This window comes from Hypanus sabinus (genome assembly GCF_030144855.1).
Source record: "Hypanus sabinus isolate sHypSab1 chromosome X1 unlocalized genomic scaffold, sHypSab1.hap1 SUPER_X1_unloc_16, whole genome shotgun sequence".
Classification (NCBI taxonomy): Eukaryota; Metazoa; Chordata; class Chondrichthyes; order Myliobatiformes; family Dasyatidae; genus Hypanus; species Hypanus sabinus.
This window is the reverse complement of record NW_026778964.1, coordinates 390,413-410,033: the sequence shown is the minus strand read 5'-3', so window position 1 is coordinate 410,033 and position 19,621 is coordinate 390,413. Positions and strand designations below refer to the sequence as shown.

The 19,621-nt window shown below is 55.1% G+C and overlaps 1 protein-coding gene across 1 annotated transcript in view; it reads right to left on the bottom strand.

The window, feature by feature from the left end:
• Positions 1-8,705: 8,705 nt before the first annotated feature.
• Positions 8,706-19,621, bottom strand: part of LOC132385611 (ATP-citrate synthase-like) — a 174,275-nt gene continuing 163,359 nt past the window's right edge. Inside the window, exons 31-33 of the mRNA XM_059957784.1 lie at positions 18,866-18,948; positions 14,817-14,893; positions 8,706-9,826 (exon numbers count right to left, since the gene is read on the bottom strand). Of these exons, the coding sequence (XP_059813767.1) occupies positions 9,732-9,826; positions 14,817-14,893; positions 18,866-18,948 (255 nt within the window). The 3' untranslated portion in view covers positions 8,706-9,731. The remainder of the gene's footprint in view (positions 9,827-14,816; positions 14,894-18,865; positions 18,949-19,621) is intronic.

Below are 19,621 nucleotides of genomic sequence, written 5' to 3'. Positions count from 1 at the left end.
GTCTTCAGGCTCCTGTACCTCCTCCCTGATGGCAGAGGGGAAGAAGCTGTTCCTGAATCATTGAGTGTGTGTCTTCAGGCTCCTGCACCTCCTCCCTGATGGCAGAGGGGAAGAAGCTGTTCCTGAATCGTTGAGTGTGTGTCTTCAGGCTCCTGTACCTCCTCCCTGATGGCAGAGGGGAAGAAGCTGTTCCTGAATCACTGAATGTGTGCCTTCAGGCTCCTGTACCTCCTCCCCGATGGCAGAGGGGAAGAAGCTGTTCCTGAATCGTTGAGTGTGTGTCTTCAGGCTCCTGTACCTCCTCCCAGATGGCAGAGGGGAAGAAGCTGTTCCTGAATCGTTGAGTGTGTGTCTTCAGGCTCCTGTACCTCCTCCCAGATGGCAGAGGGGAAGAAGCTGTTCCTGAATCGTTGAGAGTGTGCCTTCGGGCTCCTGTACCCCCTCCCTGATGGCAGAGGGGAAGAATCTGTTCCTGAGTCGTTGAGAGTGTGCCTTCGGGCTCCTGTACCTCCTCCCTGATGGTAGCAATGAGAAGAGGGCATGTCCGGGGTGATGGGGGTCCTGAATGATGTAATGAGGTGGTATGTTATTGCTATCATCGAGGGGCATCCTCACCCGACCCAATCCCACCCCATACAGTGGCGGAAGGAATTTCCCCAAATAAGTAAACAATATTGAGAACATGAAAGTTGTGGAATGAGTTCCAAGTTGAGGTGAGTGAAGTTATCCACATTTTACTTTTGTCTTTCTTTACTTACAAACGACAGGGCTTTTCAGGTAATTTATTTCATGTGAAAGAACTAGTAAGGGGTTCCCCCCCCCGCCTCACAAACCTCTACACCGAACTACAGTCCAATAGGTGGCAGTAATGTTCCTTTAAATTGGACTGCCAATCATCCATTAAGAAATAGCAGGAGGAGGAGGAGGTGAATATTTAGTGTTAGGAATGTGTGCTGCTCTCCCTGTGCGCATATTAGGATGTTAGCAATTCAGCAGTCAGCCAGACTCCACTCAAATGAACACAGGAGCCGGGATATGGTTTATTAATTTATTAAAGTCCAGCCTCAAATAGGTCCTTCTGGACCGCTCAGCCATCCCCCAGTTTAATCCCAGCCTCATCGCGGGACACCTCCCAGAGGACCCCCACCTTGCTGGGACCCGGAGAGCTAAGCTGGCCGGAGTCGGGGCTTTGTGCTTTGTCAACCATGCCAATAGACAATAGGTGCAGGAGTAGGCCATTCGGCCCTTCGAGCCAGCACCACCATTCACTGTGATCATGGCATCATCCACAATCAGTACCCCATTCCTGCCCCCTCCCCATATCCCTTGACCCCACTATCTATAAGAGCTCTATCTAACAGGTCAATCTAACATGCCAGACAGGGTCAAAGGGTAGAGGTCAGACTGAGTGGTCCACCAGGTTGGGGGGTGGGGTGGTGGGGGTGTTCAGCTCAGGGCGAGCACCCCGACTGGTCAGACAAGACTGTTACGGAAACAGCAGCGGAGAATCCTTCTACATCAGAATTCCTGAGTCTCCACCCGGGACTTGCGTGACTGTCAGGAAGTGAAAATCCCGGAGGATGCTGCTAACCCAACGAGTCAGCTAAGTTCCTGCGGCAGGGTCCCGCCCTTGGCAGCTGTGGCTGGCTGCACACAAAAGCAATCTGTATTAGGGGAGAGATGAGGAGGAATTTCTTCAGCTGAGTCTGTGGAATTCATTGCCTCAGACGACTGTGGAGGCCAAAGCTTTGGGGTATATCCAAAGCAGATGTGTTAATAGGCAAACCCGAGGAAATCTGCAGATGCTGGAAATTCGAGCAACGCACACAAAGTGCTGGTGGAACACAGCAGGCCAGGCAGCATCTACAGGGAGAAGCACTGTCAACGTTTCGGGCCGAGACCCTTCGTCAGGACTCAAACCAGGTTCAATACCGCCCCCTGCTGACCGGGAGGATTCAGGAGAGTGGTCCCAACATCTAAAACAGGTTCAATACCGCCCCCTGCTGACCAGGAGGATTCAGGAGAGTGGTCCCAACATCTAAAACAGGTTCAATACCGCCCCCTGCTGACCGGGAGTGTGATGAGGATTCAGGAGAGTGGTCCCAACATCTAAAACAGGTTCAATACCGCCCCCTGCTGACCGGGAGTGTGAGGAGGATTCAGGAGAGTGGTCCCAACATCTAAACCAGGTTCAATACCGCCCCCTGCTGACCGGGAGGATTCAGGAGAGTGGTCCCAATATCTAAACCAGGTTCAATACCGCCCCCTGCTGACCGGGAGGATTCAGGAGAGTGGTCCCAACATCTAAAACAGGTTCAATACCGCCCCCTGCTGACCGGGAGTGTGAGGAGGATTCAGGAGAGTGGTCCCAACATCTAAAACAGGTTCAATACCGCCCCCTGCTGACCGGGAGTGTGAGGAGGATTCAGGAGAGTGGTCCCAACATCTAAAACAGGTTCAATACCGCCTCCTGCTGACTGGGAGGATTCAGGAGAGTGGTCCCAACATCTAAAACAGGTTCAATACCGCCCCCTGCTGACCAGGAGTGTGAGGAGGATTCAGGAGAGTGGTCCCAACATCTAAAACAGGTTCAATACCGCCCCCTGCTGACCAGGAGGATTCAGGAGAGTGGTCCCAACATCTAAAACAGGTTCAATACCGCCCCCTGCTGACCGGGAGGATTCAGGAGAGTGGTCCCAACATCTAAAACAGGTTCAAAGCCGCCCCCTGCTGACCGGGAGTGTGAGGAGGATTCAGGAGAGTGGTCCCAACATCTAAAACAGGTTCAATACCACCCCCTGCTGACCGGGAGTGTGAGGGGGATTCAGGAGAGTGGTCCCAACATCTAAAACAGGTTCAATACCGCCTCCTGCTGACTGGGAGGATTCAGGAGAGTGGTCCCAACATCTAAAACAGGTTCAATACCGCCCCCTGCTGACCGGGAGGATTCAGGAGAGTGGTCCCAACATCTAAAACAGGTTCAATACCGCCCCCTGCTGACCGGGAGGATTCAGGAGAGTGGTCCCAACATCTAAAACAGGTTCAATGCCGCCCCCTGCTGACCGGGAGTGTGAGGAGGATTCAGGAGAGTGGTCACAACATCTAAAACAACAACACACAAAATGCTGGTGGAACGCAGCAGGCCAGGCAGTATCTGCAGGGAGAAGCACTGTCAACATTTCGGGCCGACACCAGCCATTATCAGAGATTGTCTACACCAGGACCACCAGACTCAAAAACAGTGACTTTCCCCAAACAGAGAGGCTGATCAACACCCCCACCCACTGACCCACCCCTCCACACTCCCACCCACTGACCCACCCCTCCACACCCCCAATCACACTCTGACCGACCCCTCCACACCCCCAATCACCCACTGACCCACCCCTCCACACCCCCAACCACCCACTGACCCACCCCTCCACACCCCCAATCACCCACTGACCCGCCCCTCCACACCTCCACTCACTGACCCACCCCTCCACACCCCCAAACACCCACTGACCCGCCCCTCCACACCTCCACTCACTGACCCACCCCTCTACACCCCCAATCACCCACCCCTCCACACCTCCAACCACCCACTGACCCACCCCTCCACACCTCCACTCACTGACCCACCCCTCCACACCCCCAATCACCCACTGACCCGCCCCTCCACACCTCCACTCACTGACCCACCCCTCTACACCCCCAATCACCCACCCCTCCACACCTCCAACCACCCACTGACCCACCCCTCCACACAGCCAATCACCCACTAACCCACCCCTTCACACCCCCAATCACCCACTGACCCACCCCTCCACACCCCCAATCACCCACTGACCCACCCCTCCACACCCCCAATCACCCACTGACCCACCCCTCCAAACCCCCAACCACACACTGACCCACCCCTCCACACCCCCAATCACCCACCGACCCACCCCTCCAACCACCCACTGACCCACCCCTCCACACCTCCACTCACTGACCCACCCCTCCACACCCCCAATCACCCACTGACCCGCCCCTCCACACCTCCACTCACTGACCCACCCCTCTACACCCCCAATCACCCACCCCTCCAGACCTCCAACCACCCACTGACCCACCCCTCCACACCTCCACTCACTGACCCACCCCTCCACACCCCCAATCACCCACTGACCCGCCTCTCCACACCTCCACTCACTGACCCACCCCTCTACACCCCCAATCACCCACCCCTCCACACCTCCAACCACCCACTGACCCACCCCTCCACACAGCCAATCACCCACTAACCCACCCCTTCACACCCCCAATCACCCACTGACCCACCCCTCCACACCCCCAATCACCCACTGACCCACCCCTCCACACCCCCAATCACCCACTGACCCACCCCTCCAAACCCCCAACCACACACTGACCCACCCCTCCACACCCCCAATCACCCACCGACCCACCCCTCCACACCTCCAACCACCCACTGACCCACCACTCCACACCACTCACTGACCCACCCCTCCAATCACCCACTGACCCACCCCTCCACACCTCCAATCACCCACTGTCCCACCCCACCACACCAATTACCCACTGACCCCTCCAGACCCCCAATCACCCACTGACCCACCCCTCCACACACCTCCAATCACCCACTGACCCACCTCTCCACACCCCCAATCACCCACTGACCCACCCCTCCACACACCTCCAATCACCCACTGACCCACCCCTCCACACCTCCACTCACTGACCCACCCCTCTACACCCCCAATCACCCACCCCTCCACACCTCCAACCACCCACTGACCCACCCCTCCACTCACTGACCCACCCCTCCACACCCCCAATCACCCACTGACCCGCCCCTCCACACCTCCACTCACTGACCCACCCCTCTACACCCCCAATCACCCACCCCTCCACACCTCCAACCACCCACTGACCCACCCCTCCACACCTCCACTCACTGACCCACCCCTCCACACCCCCAATCACCCACTGACCCGCCTCTCCACACCTCCACTCACTGACCCACCCCTCTACACCCCCAATCACCCACCCCTCCACACCTCCAACCACCCACTGACCCACCCCTCCACACAGCCAATCACCCACTAACCCACCCCTTCACACCCCCAATCACCCACTGACCCACCCCCAATCACCCACTGACCCACCCCTCCACACCCCCAATCACCCACTGACCCACCCCTCCAAACCCCCAACCACACACTGACCCACCCCTCCACACCCCCAATCACCCACCGACCCACCCCTCCACACCTCCAACCACCCACTGACCCACCACTCCACACCAATCACTCACTGACCCACCCCTCCAATCACCCACTGACCCACCCCTCCACACCTCCAATCACCCACTGTCCCACCCCACCACACCCCCAATTACCCACTGACCCCTCCAGACCCCCAATCACCCACTGACCCACCCCTCCACACACCTCCAATCACCCACTGACCCACCTCTCCACACCCCCAATCACCCACTGACCCACCCCTCCACACACCTCCAATCACCCACTGACCCACCCCTCCACACCTCCACTCACTGACCCACCCCTCTACACCCCCAATCACCCACCCCTCCACACCTCCAACCACCCACTGACCCACCCCTCCACACCTCCACTCACTGACCCACCCCTCCACACCCCCAATCACCCACTGACCCGCCCCTCCACACCTCCACTCACTGACCCACCCCTCTACACCCCCAATCACCCACCCCTCCACACCTCCAACCACCCACTGACCCACCCCTCCACACAGCCAATCACCCACTAACCCACCCCTTCACACCCCCAATCACCCACTGACCCACCCCTCCACACCCCCAATCACCCACTGACCCACCCCTCCACACCCCCAATCACCCACTGACCCACCCCTCCAAACCCCCAACCACACACTGACCCACCCCTCCACACCCCCAATCACCCACCGACCCACACCTCCAACCACCCACTGACCCACCCCTCCACACCTCCACTCACTGACCCACCCCTCTACACCCCCAATCACCCACCCCTCCACACCTCCAACCACCCACTGACCCACCCCTCCACACCTCCACTCACTGACCCACCCCTCCACACCCCCAATCACCCACTGACCCGCCCCTCCACACCTCCACTCACTGACCCACCCCTCTACACCCCCAATCACCCACCCCTCCACACCTCCAACCACCCACTGACCCACCCCTCCACACAGCCAGTCACCCACTAACCCACCCCTTCACACCCCCAATCACCCACTGACCCACCCCTCCACACCCCCAATCACCCACTGACCCACCCCTCCACACCCCCAATCACCCACTGACCCACCCCTCCAAACCCCCAACCACACACTGACCCACCCCTCCACACCCCCAATCACCCACCGACCCACCCCTCCACACCTCCAACCACCCACTGACCCACCACTCCACACCCCCAATCACTCACTGACCCACCCCTCCAATCACCCACTGACCCACCCCTCCACACCTCCAATCACCCACTGTCCCACCCCACCACACCAATTACCCACTGACCCCTCCAGACCCCCAATCACCCACTGACCCACCCCTCCACACCCCCAATCACCCACTGACCCACCCCTCCACACACCTCCAATCACCCACTGACCCACCCCTCCACACCTCCAATCACCCACTGACCCACCCCTCCACACCCCCAATCACCCACTGACCCACCCCTCCACACCCCCACCCACTGATCCACCCCTCCACACACCCAACCACCCACTGACCCACCCCTCCACACCCCCAACCACCCACTGACCCACTCCTCCACACACCCAACCACCCACTGACCCACCCCTCCACACCCCTAACCACCCACTGACCCACCCCTCCACACCCCCAATCACCCACTGACCCACCCCTCCACACCCCCAATCACCCACTGACCCACCCCTCCACACACCCAATCACCCACTGACCCACCCCTCTACACCCCCAGTCACCCACTGACCCACCCCTCCACCCACCCAATCACCCACTGACCCGCCCCTCTACACCCCCAATCACCCCTACTTGGTCATTTCCTGTCAGAGTCACCTTGTGTACAGACACCCCTGTGCCCAGCGTCACTGTACGGACACACGATTGGCCTGCGTGTATCAGCTATCTTATGTGTATATATTTATTGTGTTCTTTATCTTACTGTGTGTGCTTTCATGCCCCCCCATTGACTCTGGGGTAACAGTTACTTTGTTCTCCTTCACACCGGAAATGAGCTGAAACAATCTCCGAAACTTTGAATCTGCAAGGGTGTGCAGTGGAGCTGATAAGCTTTTGAGGCAAAGAGTGTGCAGACCCAGGAGGCAATTCCACCAGGGGGGCAAATAAACCACACAGACAAAAGCAAGACCCAATAAGTTACACACTTTAATTTATACTAAGATACAGACACATTTTAGGATAGGTTGAGGTGTGGCATCCTTGCAGAAAAATCCGTCAGAAATGGCAAGAGTAGCGGTTTACCTCCGAGGGCAGACAGCTCTAAATGATTGAGTACTGGTTCCCTCCCTGCTGCTCCCCTCAGCAGGAATTTAATTTCATCCCCAATCTGCTAAATTTCTAAAATCACCAAGCAGGGCAGGCCAGAGGTCCTGTTCTCTAAATAATCTCACATTGACACAGTTACTACAACACGTGGAGCTCAGCATGGTGAAAGGGTCGGGATGGAACAGTGCGAAAGACCTACGCCAGATCCCCGAGGGAAGGTGGTGGGGCCTCCGCTCCGGCTGAACATCTGCCCGAGCAGAACAGACCGCCACCGGTCAGCCGAGCCACGTGGAAACAGTATTCTTGGCAGACAAGACGCATGGCAGGACGTTCCACCATCCACCGCTCTGGTGGAGGTGTTTCAGCCGCACAAAATTAAAAGGGCCGACGCGTGTGTCGACGCAGCCAAGACAGAAACATTTTGCGGGAGGCATCGGGCGCAACACACACAGAGGAACGCGGGAGGAACTCAGTGGGTCAGGCAGCATCTATGGAGAGGAACACAAGCAGCCGACACCCTCCTTCAGGATGCAGGAAGGGGGCCTAAACCAGAGGAAGAACGTGGGGCGGGCGGGCGGGGTCAAGCTGACCTGTGACAGGTGAGGGGGAAGGTAGGTGGGTGGGTGGGTGGGGGGGGAGGAGGACAAGCTGACCTGTGACAGGTGAGGGGGAAGGTAGGTGGGTGGGTGGGTGGGGGGGGAGGAGGACAAGCTGACCTGTGACAGGTGAGGGGGAAGGTAGGTGGGTGGGTGGGGGGGGGGAGGAGGACAAGCTGACCTGTGACAGGTGAGGGGGAAGGTGGGTGGGTGGGGGGGGGGAGGACGACAAGCTGACAGGGGACAGGTGAGGGGGAAGGTGGGTGGGTGGGTGGGGGGGAGGAGGACAAGCTGACAGGGGACAGGTGAGGGGGAAGGTGGGTGGGTGGGGGGGAGGAGGACAAGGTGACAGATGAGACCAGGTGAGGGGGAAGGTGGGTGGGGGGGAGGAGGACAAGCTGACAGGGGACAGGTGAGGGGGAAGGTGGGTGGGTGGGGGAGGGGGAGGAGGACAAGCTGACAGGGGACAGGTGAGGGGGAAGGTGGGTGGGTGGGTGGGGGGGGGAGAAGGACAAGGTGACAGGTGAGACCAGGTGAGGGGAAAGGTGGGTGGGTGGGTGGGGGGGGAGGAGGACAAGGTGACAGGGGACAGGTGAGGGGGAAGGTGGGTGGGGGTTGGATGAAGTAAGAGGCTGAGAAGTGACAGGTGGAAAAGTTAAAGGTCTGGAGGAGAAAGGGAAGGAGGAGGGGCACCAGAGGGAGGCTTGGGCAGGCACGGAGGAAGGGGTGAGAGGGGAGCCAGAGTGGGGAATTGGATTTCCCCTCCACAGACGCTGCCTGACCTGCTGGCTTTCTCCGGGCGGCCTGTACGTTGACCCAGATTCCCAGCGCCTGCAGAGTCTCCCGTGCTTGTGATCTGCTGTGGGCATTGGTTAGGCTTTCAGTTTCACGTTCTGTCGACAAGTAAACACGAGGCAGCTGACACCAGCATCCCTCACAATGCAATTCAAGCCAGGGCGGAGAAAAAACGCAGAGGAACGCCCTCAGCCGTCCGCGGGGCCACGCGGGACAAGATGGCAGCCGAAGAATCGAAAGACACCAAGAGGCAAAAAAAGCAAATCGAGACGCGGTAACCTCCCCCCCACCCCCGCCAGGCAGGCGGCAGAGATACACAAGTCACAGGCGGAACCCCCCCCCACCCCCCGACTTCTCAGGGCTTGGGAAAGGGCTTGGCAATTCAAATTCCCGACACCAGGGTGAGACAGAGAACACACAACTTCATCTCGAGATTTTTGGCCCAAAACGGTTAAACATTGCAAAAGAATCAAGGAATCTCCCCCCCCCCCCCCCCCCACCCCACTGACATTAAGAATGCTCCCGACTGGGGTCTGCTGTACGTCGCGGAGAAGGGACGCTTCACCGCCACTGCTTCTCGGAGGGTTTTTAACCCCGCGGCAGTCTGGAAAGCCCCCACCCCAAGCCCGCTCCCCAATGGGTTTCACAGCAGCACGTGTGCAATTAACCGCACCAATGTTCTGCGAAGGGCTCCAGTGCAAAGGAAGTGATGGGAAAAGACACCTCTCGGGGGGTGCGCCGGATGGAAATGGGGGTGGCCGGGGGGGGGGGGGGAGGGGGGGGGGAGATGTTTCTGCACCAAAACCGCTTCATGGCCACCCCGGCGTTCACATGGTCATGTGCTCGGGCAAAACGTATGAGATGTCGTCCCACGGGTGCCGGTACAGGCCTTGTTTCAGTCGCTTTTGGTCCAAGTAGTGCCCTGGAAAAATTAAAGCAGGTTAAGTAAGCACAATCTTCCGGGGACTGGGGTTGTAATACCCACTCACACTCACACACACCACAGACACACTCACACTCACACACACCACAGACACACTCACACACACCACAGACACACACACACACCACAGACACACTCACACACACCACAGACACACACACTCACACACAGACACAATCACAGACACACTCACACACACCACAGACACACACACACTCACACACAGACACACTCACACTCACACAGACACACTCACACACACACACCACAGACACACTCACACACTCACACACACCACAGACACACTCACAGACACACACACACAGACACAGACACACACACACACCACACACACACTCACAGACACACACACACTCACACACAGACACACACACTCACACACACAGACACACACTCACTCACACACACACAGACACACACACACACTCACACACACAGACACACACTCACTCACACACACACAGACACACACACACACACACACACTCACACACAGACACACACACTCACACACACAGACACACACTCACACACACACACACACAGACACACACACACACCACACACACACTCACATACACACACACACTCACACACAGACACACACACTCACACACACAGACACACACTCACTCACACACACACTCACTCACACACACACAGACACACACACACACTCACACACACAGACACACACTCACTCACACACACACAGACACAGACACACACACTCACACACAGACACACACACTCACACACAGACACACACACTCACACACACACACACACACACACACACACACACACACACACACACACACACACACACACACACGACACCTGACAGGCAGGTTCAAGCTTATCGCCATCCAACCTTACACAGCGTTTATCCACAGAGGCTGGGTGAGACGAGGACAAGACCCGGACACGGATTTTAAAGATTATGAGGGGTAGAGATGGGGTAAATGCCAGCGGGCTTTTGCCCCCCCCCCCGACCCCACACGCAGAGGTTGAGTGAGACTGGAGCTAGAGGTCATGGGTTAAGGGTGAAAGGTGAAATGTTTAAAGGGAACACGGGGGGGGGCACTTCTCTCGGCGAGACTGCGTGACGAGCTTCTGACGCCAGTGGCGGACGTGAGTTTGATTTCGACATTTAGGAGGAATTTGGTCAGGTGCGTGGAAGGGAGGGGTACGGAGGGTGAAGGTCTGGGGACAGGACAATGGGGCTAGTCAGAATAATAGTCCGGCATGGAAAAGATGGGCCGAAGGTACTGCAATAGAGTTCTCTGACTCTATGCACACGGAGCTCGAGGATGTAATGTTGAGATCTCACGAAGAGCACTGCGAGTCGTTCTGGGCCTCTTGTCTGAGAAAGGGTGCAGGGCAGGGAGTCCAGCGGAGAACGATCCTAGGAATGAAACCACCAATGTACGAGGAACGCTTGACGGCTCGGGACCTCCGCTCACGGCATTCGGAAGAACGAGGGTTGACCTCAGTGAAAACCAATGAACAGCGAAAGGCCTGGATAGAGCGGATGTGGAGAAGATGTTTCCGATAGTGGGGGAGTCTAGGAGCAGAGGACACAGATAGAGTGGATGTGGAGAGGATGTTTCCGATAGTGGGGGAGTCTAGGACCAGAGGACACAAATAGAGTGGATGTGGAGAAGATGTTTCCAATAGTGGGGGAGTCTGGGACCAGATGACACAGATAGAGTGGATGTGGAGAGGATGTTTCCGATAGTAGGGGAGTCTAGGACCAGAGGACACAGGTAGAGCGGATGTGGAGAAGATGTTTCCTATAGTGGGGGAGTCTAGGACCAGAGGACACAGGTAGAGTGGATGTGGAGAGGATGTTTCCTATAGTGGGGGAGTCTAGGACCAGAGGACACAGATAGAGTGGACGTGGAGAGGATGTTTCCTATAGTGGGGGAGTCTAGGACCAGAGGACACAGATAGAGTGGATGTGGAGAGGATGTTTCCTATAGTGGGGGAGTCTAGGACCAGAGGACACAGATAGAGTGGATGTGGAGAGGATGTTTCCTATAGTGAGGGAGTCTAGGACCAGAGGACACAGATAGAGTGGATGTGGAGAGGATGTTTCCTATAGTGGGGGAGTCTAGGACCAGAGGACACAGATAGAGTGGATGTGGAGAGGATGTTTCCTATAGTGGGGGGAGTCTAGGACCAGAGGACACAGGTAGAGTGGATGTGGAGAAGATGTTTCCTATAGTGGGGGCGTCTAGGACCAGAGGACACAGATAGAGTGGATGTGGAGAGGATGTTTCCTATAGTGAGGGAGTCTAGGACCAGAGGACACAGATAGAGTGGATGTGGAGAGGATGTTTCCTATAGTGGGGGAGTCTAGGACCAGAGGACACAGATAGAGTGGATGTGGAGAGGATGTTTCCTATAGTGGGGGGAGTCTAGGACCAGAGGACACAGAGAGAGTGGATGTGGGGAGGATGTTTCCTATAGTGGGGGGGGGAGTCTGGGACCAGAGGACACAGATAGAGTGGATGTGGAGAGGATGTTTCCTGTAGTGGGGGAGTCTAGGACCACAGATAGAGTGAGTGTGGAGAGGATGTTTCCTGTAGTGGGCGAGTCTAGGACCGGAACAGAGGGGCTTTATTTTAGAATGTTGAGGAGGAACCTCTTTCGGCAGAGAGTGGTGAACCTGTGGAAATCTTTGCTGCAGACGGCTGTCGAGGCTGGCCAAGGCCGAGGCTGGTAAGATCCTTGATTGCTCAGTGCATGAAGGGACATGGGAGCGAAGGCAGGAGGTTGGCGCTGTGAGTAAAACTGGACGAGCCTTGATGAAACAGCCTCGGAATAGAGGGACATCCATTTAGAACGGATATGAGGAGGAATATTTTTTTATTTATTTTTTAGCCAGAGTAGAGAAACTATGGAATTTTTTTGCCACAGGCAGCCAGGTACATTTAAGGCAGAGGTTGATAGGTTCTTGATCGGTCAGGGTATGAAAGGATAGGGGGAGGAGGCAGGAGATTGGAAGCTGGGAGGGAAATGGGATTGGCCACGTTACAATGGCGGAGCAGACTGAAAGGGTCAAATTCTGATCCTGTATCTTGTTGTCTTATACAGTTAAACAAAGCACCGTTCCTCTGGGGCCAGGGAGTGAAACACTCTGCATGGAGTCACACGCAGCGAATAGAAGTTACCACCCAGCACGTACAGTCACAAAACAACTCTAACCCTCCCCCTCTCAGATTTTTCAATCATCCGTCTGCCTATCTCAAGAGTCCCTTAAATGCCCCTGGTGTATCTGCCTCTGACGTGCCCCCACACCCCCGAAAGTGCGTCCCATGCACCCACTGATTTTGTGTAAAAAAAAACCACCCCCAGTACACCTTCCTGCAATCTGCTTAAAATTATAGCCCCTCGTGTTAGCCACTTCCATACTGGGGTGGGGGAAAGTCTCGATCTATGCTTCTTTATCATCTCATACACCTCTCCCAGTGAACTCAGTGCTGGCATATACCCCCCCACCCCCCCGTAATTCTGTATACCCCTATCAAATCTCCCCCTCATTCCCCTACGCCCCAGGAAATAAAGTCCCAGCCGTAGAGTTTAAAGTTAATTTAATATCAAAGCACACATATATACCACGGATTTGCACCTTGGGAGGTTTCCAGGGCGCAGACCTGGGCAGGGTTGTATGGGACACCAACAGTTGCCCAAGCTGCAGGCCTTCCCCTCTCCACGCTACCGATGTTGTCCAAGGGAAGGGCACTGGGACCCATACAGCTTGGCACCGGTGTCGTCGCAGTGCAACGTGTGGTTGAGTGCCTTGCTCAAGGACACAACGCGCTGCCTCAGCTCAGGCTCGAACCAGCGACCTTCAGATCACTAGACCAACGCCTTAACCACTCGGCCACGCGCCAAGTGCACATACAACCAAGATTCATTTTCTTTCGGGTGCTCTCAACAACTCCATGGAACAAGAACCACTGGCAGAATCAGTGACAGACTGCAACACACCCTGGAGGAATTCAGCAGGCCAGGCAGCACCTACGGAAATGAACTAACAGTCGACGTTTTGGGCCGAGACCCTTGAGCAGGACTGGAGGGGGAAAAGGACGAATAGTCAGAGCAGGGGTGTGGGGGGGGGGGGGGGGGGGGGAAGAAGTACAAGGTGGGTAGGTGAGAGGTGGAACCGGAGAAAGGAGGATTTCTAGCATTGGCCCGAAACTTGCGCTGTGCTGTTTACCGTAGACGCTGCCTGGCCTGCTGAGTTCTTCCAGCACTTTGTGTGCACTGCTTGTGTCCAGCATCTGCAGATTTTCTCTTGTTTGTCACTGACTCGGGCAAAAAGCCTTTCTCTAAAACTCAGGCCCTCCAGCCCAGCAACACCCTTGTTAACTTTTCTCTGCGGTCTTTCGATCTTGGTTAAGGCGTCGGTTCTAGTGATCTGAAGGTCGCTGGTTCCAGCCTCAGCTGAGGCAGTGAGTTGTGTCCTTGAGCAAGGCACTTAACCACACATTGCTCTGCGACGACACCGGTGCCAAGCTGTATGGGCCCTAATGCCCTTCTCTTGGACAACATCGGTGGTGTGGAGAGGGGAGACTTGCAGCCTGGGCAACTGCCGGTCTCCCATACAACCCTGCCCAGGCCTGCGCCCTGGGAACTTTCCAAGGCGCAAATCTTTCGAGACTAGTGGATGCCTGTTCCAATCTTATTGACATCTTCCCTGTAGGTAGGAATACGTCTTCACCGTGACATCCCGACTCCTGCCAAATGGTGAGAGGGAGATGGGGGCTGCGAAGTGACATGGGCTGGATTAAGTGGAGTCACACCTCTGACTTAAGGGAGGAAGATCCAGAATAATTCCCCACAAAGGGAAGAGAGACGGATCGGTAAAAAAAAAACCCTAAGAGATTTCAAAAGCCAACAGGATTTAAATGGAGAAAGCGGACGGTTTATAACTCACCGATAAAGCCCATACTCCGGCCGAGAACGAAGATTCCATTAAGGGCTCCAATCTCCACGTACTCGTCAGCTTCCTCCCTGCACAGAGAAACCAGGTTATCAGTCAGTGAGGGCTTCAGACCTCGTTTGGGTGCGGGGGTGGGATGAGGTTCCAGGCGCAGGGAAGGGGGCAAGGCCGCACGAAGGCAAGCAGGCGCACGGGAGGCTCTTGCCGAAGAAGCGTGGACACGCACTCAGTACAGAACTCGGCAGGCCGGGCAGCGTCCGTGGAAATGAGATGAGAAGGCAGAGCAAGAGGGAAGGGGAGGAAGAAGTTCTGGGTGATAGGTAGAACTGGGAGAGGGGGGATTTCCAGCATCTGCAGGCTTTCTCACTGTAATTTACAATTTTTTACTGTGTATTGCAATGTACTGCTGATGCATAACAAGAAGTTTCACAACATACGCCGGTGATATTAAACCCAGTTCTGCGGATGCTGGAGATCCGGAGAGACACACACAAAATGGCGGAGGAACTCAGCTGGTCAGGCAGCGTCCAGGGAGAGGAATAAATAGTTGACTTTTCGGGCTGAGACCCATCTTCAGGACTGAAACGGGGGAATGGCAGCCGGGGGGAGGGGAAGGAGGCGAGCTGGAAGGTGACGGGTGAAGCCAGGCGGGTGGGAAAGGTTAAGGGTTGGAGAGGAAGGAAGCTGACAGGAGAGGGGAGTGGACCGCGGGAGAAAGGGAAGGGGGAAGAGTGCCAGGGGGAGGTGAGAAGAGGTAGGGAATAGTGGAAGAGGGGTTGGGGGAGGGGGGGGGAATTTCTTTTCATACCTGAAGCAGAAATCGATATTCATGCTGTCAGGTTGGAGGCTACCCAGGTGGGGGTTGTTAGAGTTAGTTTTTTTTTAGAACAGAGAGTGGAACGCCCTTGCCAGGGGTGGTGACAGAGGCAGGTATTTATTGTCAAACTGCATGAATGTCAGAAGCCCCACACACAAAATGCTGGAGGGACTCAGCAGGTCAGGCAGCGTCTACGTTAATTAATAAACAGTCGTCGTTTCAGACCGAGACCCTTCTCCAGGACTGGAGAGGCAGGGGGGGACGACACCAGGGTAAGAAGGTGTGGGGGGGTGGGGAGGGGAAAGGGGGTAAGATAGAAGGTGACAGGTGAAAACACACGCCACGCTGGAGGAGGAACTGAGCAGGGCAGGCAGCATCGGTGCAAAAGAGTAAGCAGTCGACATTTCGAGCCGAGTCCCTTCTTCGGGACTGGAGAGGGAGGGGGAAGGTGCCAGAGTAAAGGGGTGGGGGGTTGGGGTAGAAGGGAGGGGGATAGACAGAAGGTGCTGGGTGAAGCCAGGCAGATCGGAAAGGTAAAGCCAAGGCACCACTGGCGGGGACGCTGTCCGGTCCCACACAAGGCAGCAGTCGAGTGGTGCCGTAGCCGTCCCTCGCTCACCCTCAGCAAAATTAAAGAGCCGATTGTTGACTTAAAGGGTAAGGTGGGGAGGGAACATGTGCCAGTCTACACTGGGGGAAAATCTGCCGGTGGGAGGGGGTCAGAAGCTTTTAAACTCCTGGGTGTTGGATGAGCTGTCCTGGGCCTGGCGTTAATGTGAAAACGCGCCAGTTGCCTTTACTCCGCGAGGAGGTTCAGCTTGTCGGCAAGCATGCTCGGCTAGAAGCACCCTGACTGGTCCGGCAATGCAATGCATGGTCGAGGAGGGCCCTCTCTGCCCAGCGTGTCCCTCCCCACCCCAGGGGGCACACATCAAATGACGGCCCCCCAGCTTCCCTCTGAGCTTGTTTAACCCCGGCTCAATCACAGGACAATTTACCCGCCAACACCCGGTACGTCTCTGGAAGCCAGAGCGCGCTCAAACTGGAAGTAACTGGGAAGCCACATTGCTCGGGTGGTCAGTGGTTGGACCGTGCTGTTCTCCCATCTTGGCGATCTCCACTCGCCAGCGTCTCCATCACCGGTGCGCCTATTGATTGCGGGGTGTCCCCCGAAGGCCTGGCCTCGGTACGCGTATCGATCAGCCGATTGGCCGTCGCCATGGAAACTGGAGGGTGATGCGGGGAGGGAGGAAGTCTCATCGCCGATTGGCCATGAAGCGGACGTGGCGTGCGGTCTGCTGGAATCTTGCCCGCGCCGGCTCCCAAGTGCTTGCTTGCACACCGATTCCCCCGTTGAATTCGGTCATGCCGCTCTACGAGCACTCAGCTGATTGAAAAGCGTACAAGGGCCAAGCATTCAGTGGGGGGGGTGGGGGGGTTTGACGACACCACAATCGAACAGCGCCACCAGCGACGTCTCCTCACGTGGCGACGAAACGCTTGCAAGTAGAGATCACCAAGATATAACCGTATAACAATCACAGCACGGAAACAGGCCGTCTTGGCCCTTCTAGTCCGTGCCGAACGCTTACTCTCACCTGGTCCCACCGACCTGCACTCGGCCCATAACCCTCCATTCCTTCCCTGTCCGAATACCTATCCAATTTTACCTTAAATGACAATACCAAACCTGCCTCTACCACTTCTACTGGAAGCTCGTTCCACACAGCTACCACTCTCTGAGTAAAGAAGATCCCCCTCGTGTTACCCCTAAACTTTTGCCCCCTAACTCTCAACTCATGTCCTCTTGTTTGAATCTCCCCTACTCTCAATGGAAAAAGCCTATCCACTTCAACCCTATCTATCCCCCTCATAATTTTAAATACCTCTTTCAAGTCCCCCCCTCAACCTTCTACGCTCCAAAGAATAAAGACCTAACTTGTTCAACCTTTCTCTGTAACTTAGGTGCTGAAACCCAGGTAACATTCTAGTAAATCTTCTCTGTACTCTCTCTAATTTGTTAACATCCTTTCTATAATTCGGTGACCAGAACTGTACACAATACTCCAAATTTGGCCTCACCAATGCCTTGTACAATTTTAACATTACATCCCAACTCCTATACTCAATGCTCTGATTTGTAAAGGCCAATATACCAAGCTTTCTTCACCAACCTAACCACATGAGATTCCACCTTCAGGGAACTATGCACTGTTATTCCCAGATCACTCTGTTCTACTGCATTCCTCAATGCCCTACCATTTACCATGTATGTCCTATTTTGATTAGTCCTACCAAAATGTAGCACCTCACACTTACCAGCATTAAACTCCATCTGCCATCGTTCAGCCCACTCTTCTAACTGGCCTAAATTTCTCTGCAAGCTTTGAAAAACCTATATAGCGGGGGTATTCCCTTCTGCTGCCGGTGTGGAATGGCGAGTCTGTCGGGACCCTGGGGGCTTGTGGAAACTGTGGTGATTTCTTTTGAACTTATAGACCTTTAACATCTTTGGGCTATTTTTACGGTGCCCGTGGTCTGTTTTTTTAATCAATTATGCTATTGTTTGCACTGTTGTAACTATATGTTGTAACTATGTGGTTTTGTGCAGGTCTTGTAGCTTTAGTTTTTGATGTTCTGTCTGGTGGGTTTGGAGCTCCTTTCCATGGAACGTGCTAAGACGGTAGCGCGATATTAATACACAGCAGCCTCTCCGGACTCTGGATTGGGGATTGCCAAACGTTACGTGGATTTTCTGGTGTAGTCTGTTTTGTCGTGTGCTTTTGTGATATCATTCTGGGGGAACTTTGTCTCATTTTTTAACTGCATTGCATTTGTGGTTTCTAAATGACAATAAACTAAATCTGAATTATCCACAACGCCACCTATCTTAGTACCATCTGCATACTTACTACTCCAATTTACCACCCCATCAGAGATCGGAGAACAACTCGGCCCAAGCATCGTCCAAACAGCGTTGGAATTGAACTCCCTAAGCGGGACATCCCGAGCAGTAATGACGTCGGGCTAGACCGCCACCGTTGCTCCCAATATTATTTTTTAAAAATTGGTTTAACAAATAACGCAGCCTTCAGAAGTATTTACATGACCCTGCGACACAGTGGGACATCTGAATACAGAAACGGTATAAAAACGAAAGCTTTTTTAAAAAAAAAGAAATCTGCATCTGAACCAGATAATTGAACCCAATCAGGAAAACACTCACCTTGTGAACGCACCGCAGTTCCTCAGCAGATCGACCATTGCGACACCGATAAAGCCGTCTACGTTCAGGATAAGATTTGGTTTCTGAAACAAAAGTAGTAGTTACCATTCACTGACCGTCTGAAATTGGGGGTCAACATCCCAGCGACCGCCGCAGCCATAAAGGCAAGATGGCGGCTGTTTTTCATTAGGCATTTGAAGAGATTAGGTCTGTCAACTGAAGCGCTCGGAAACTTCTACAGACGTGCCGTGCAGAGTATTCTGACTGGACGCATCACCGTCTGCTGTGGTGGGGCTACTGCACAGCATCGAAGTAAGCTGCAGAAAGTTTTAAGATTAGTCTGCTCCATCAAGGGCACCAGCCTCCCCAGCACCCAGGACATCTTCAAGGAACGATGCCGTATAAAGGTGGCGTCCATCATTAAGGACCCCCATCACCCAGGACATGCCCTCTTCTCATTGCTACCATCAGGGAGGAGGTACAGGAGCATGAAGACACACACTCAACGATTCAGGAACGGCTTCTTCCCCTCTGCCATCAGGGAGGAGGTACAGGAGCATGAAGACACACACTCAACGATTCAGGAACGGCTTCTTCCCCTCTGCCATCAGGGAGGAGGTACAGGAGCCTGAAGACACACACTCAACGATTCAGGAACAGCTTCTTCCCCTCTGCCATCAGGGAGGAGGTACAGGAGCCTGAAGGCACACACTCAACGATTCAGGAACAGCTTCTTCCCCTCTGCCATCAGGGAGG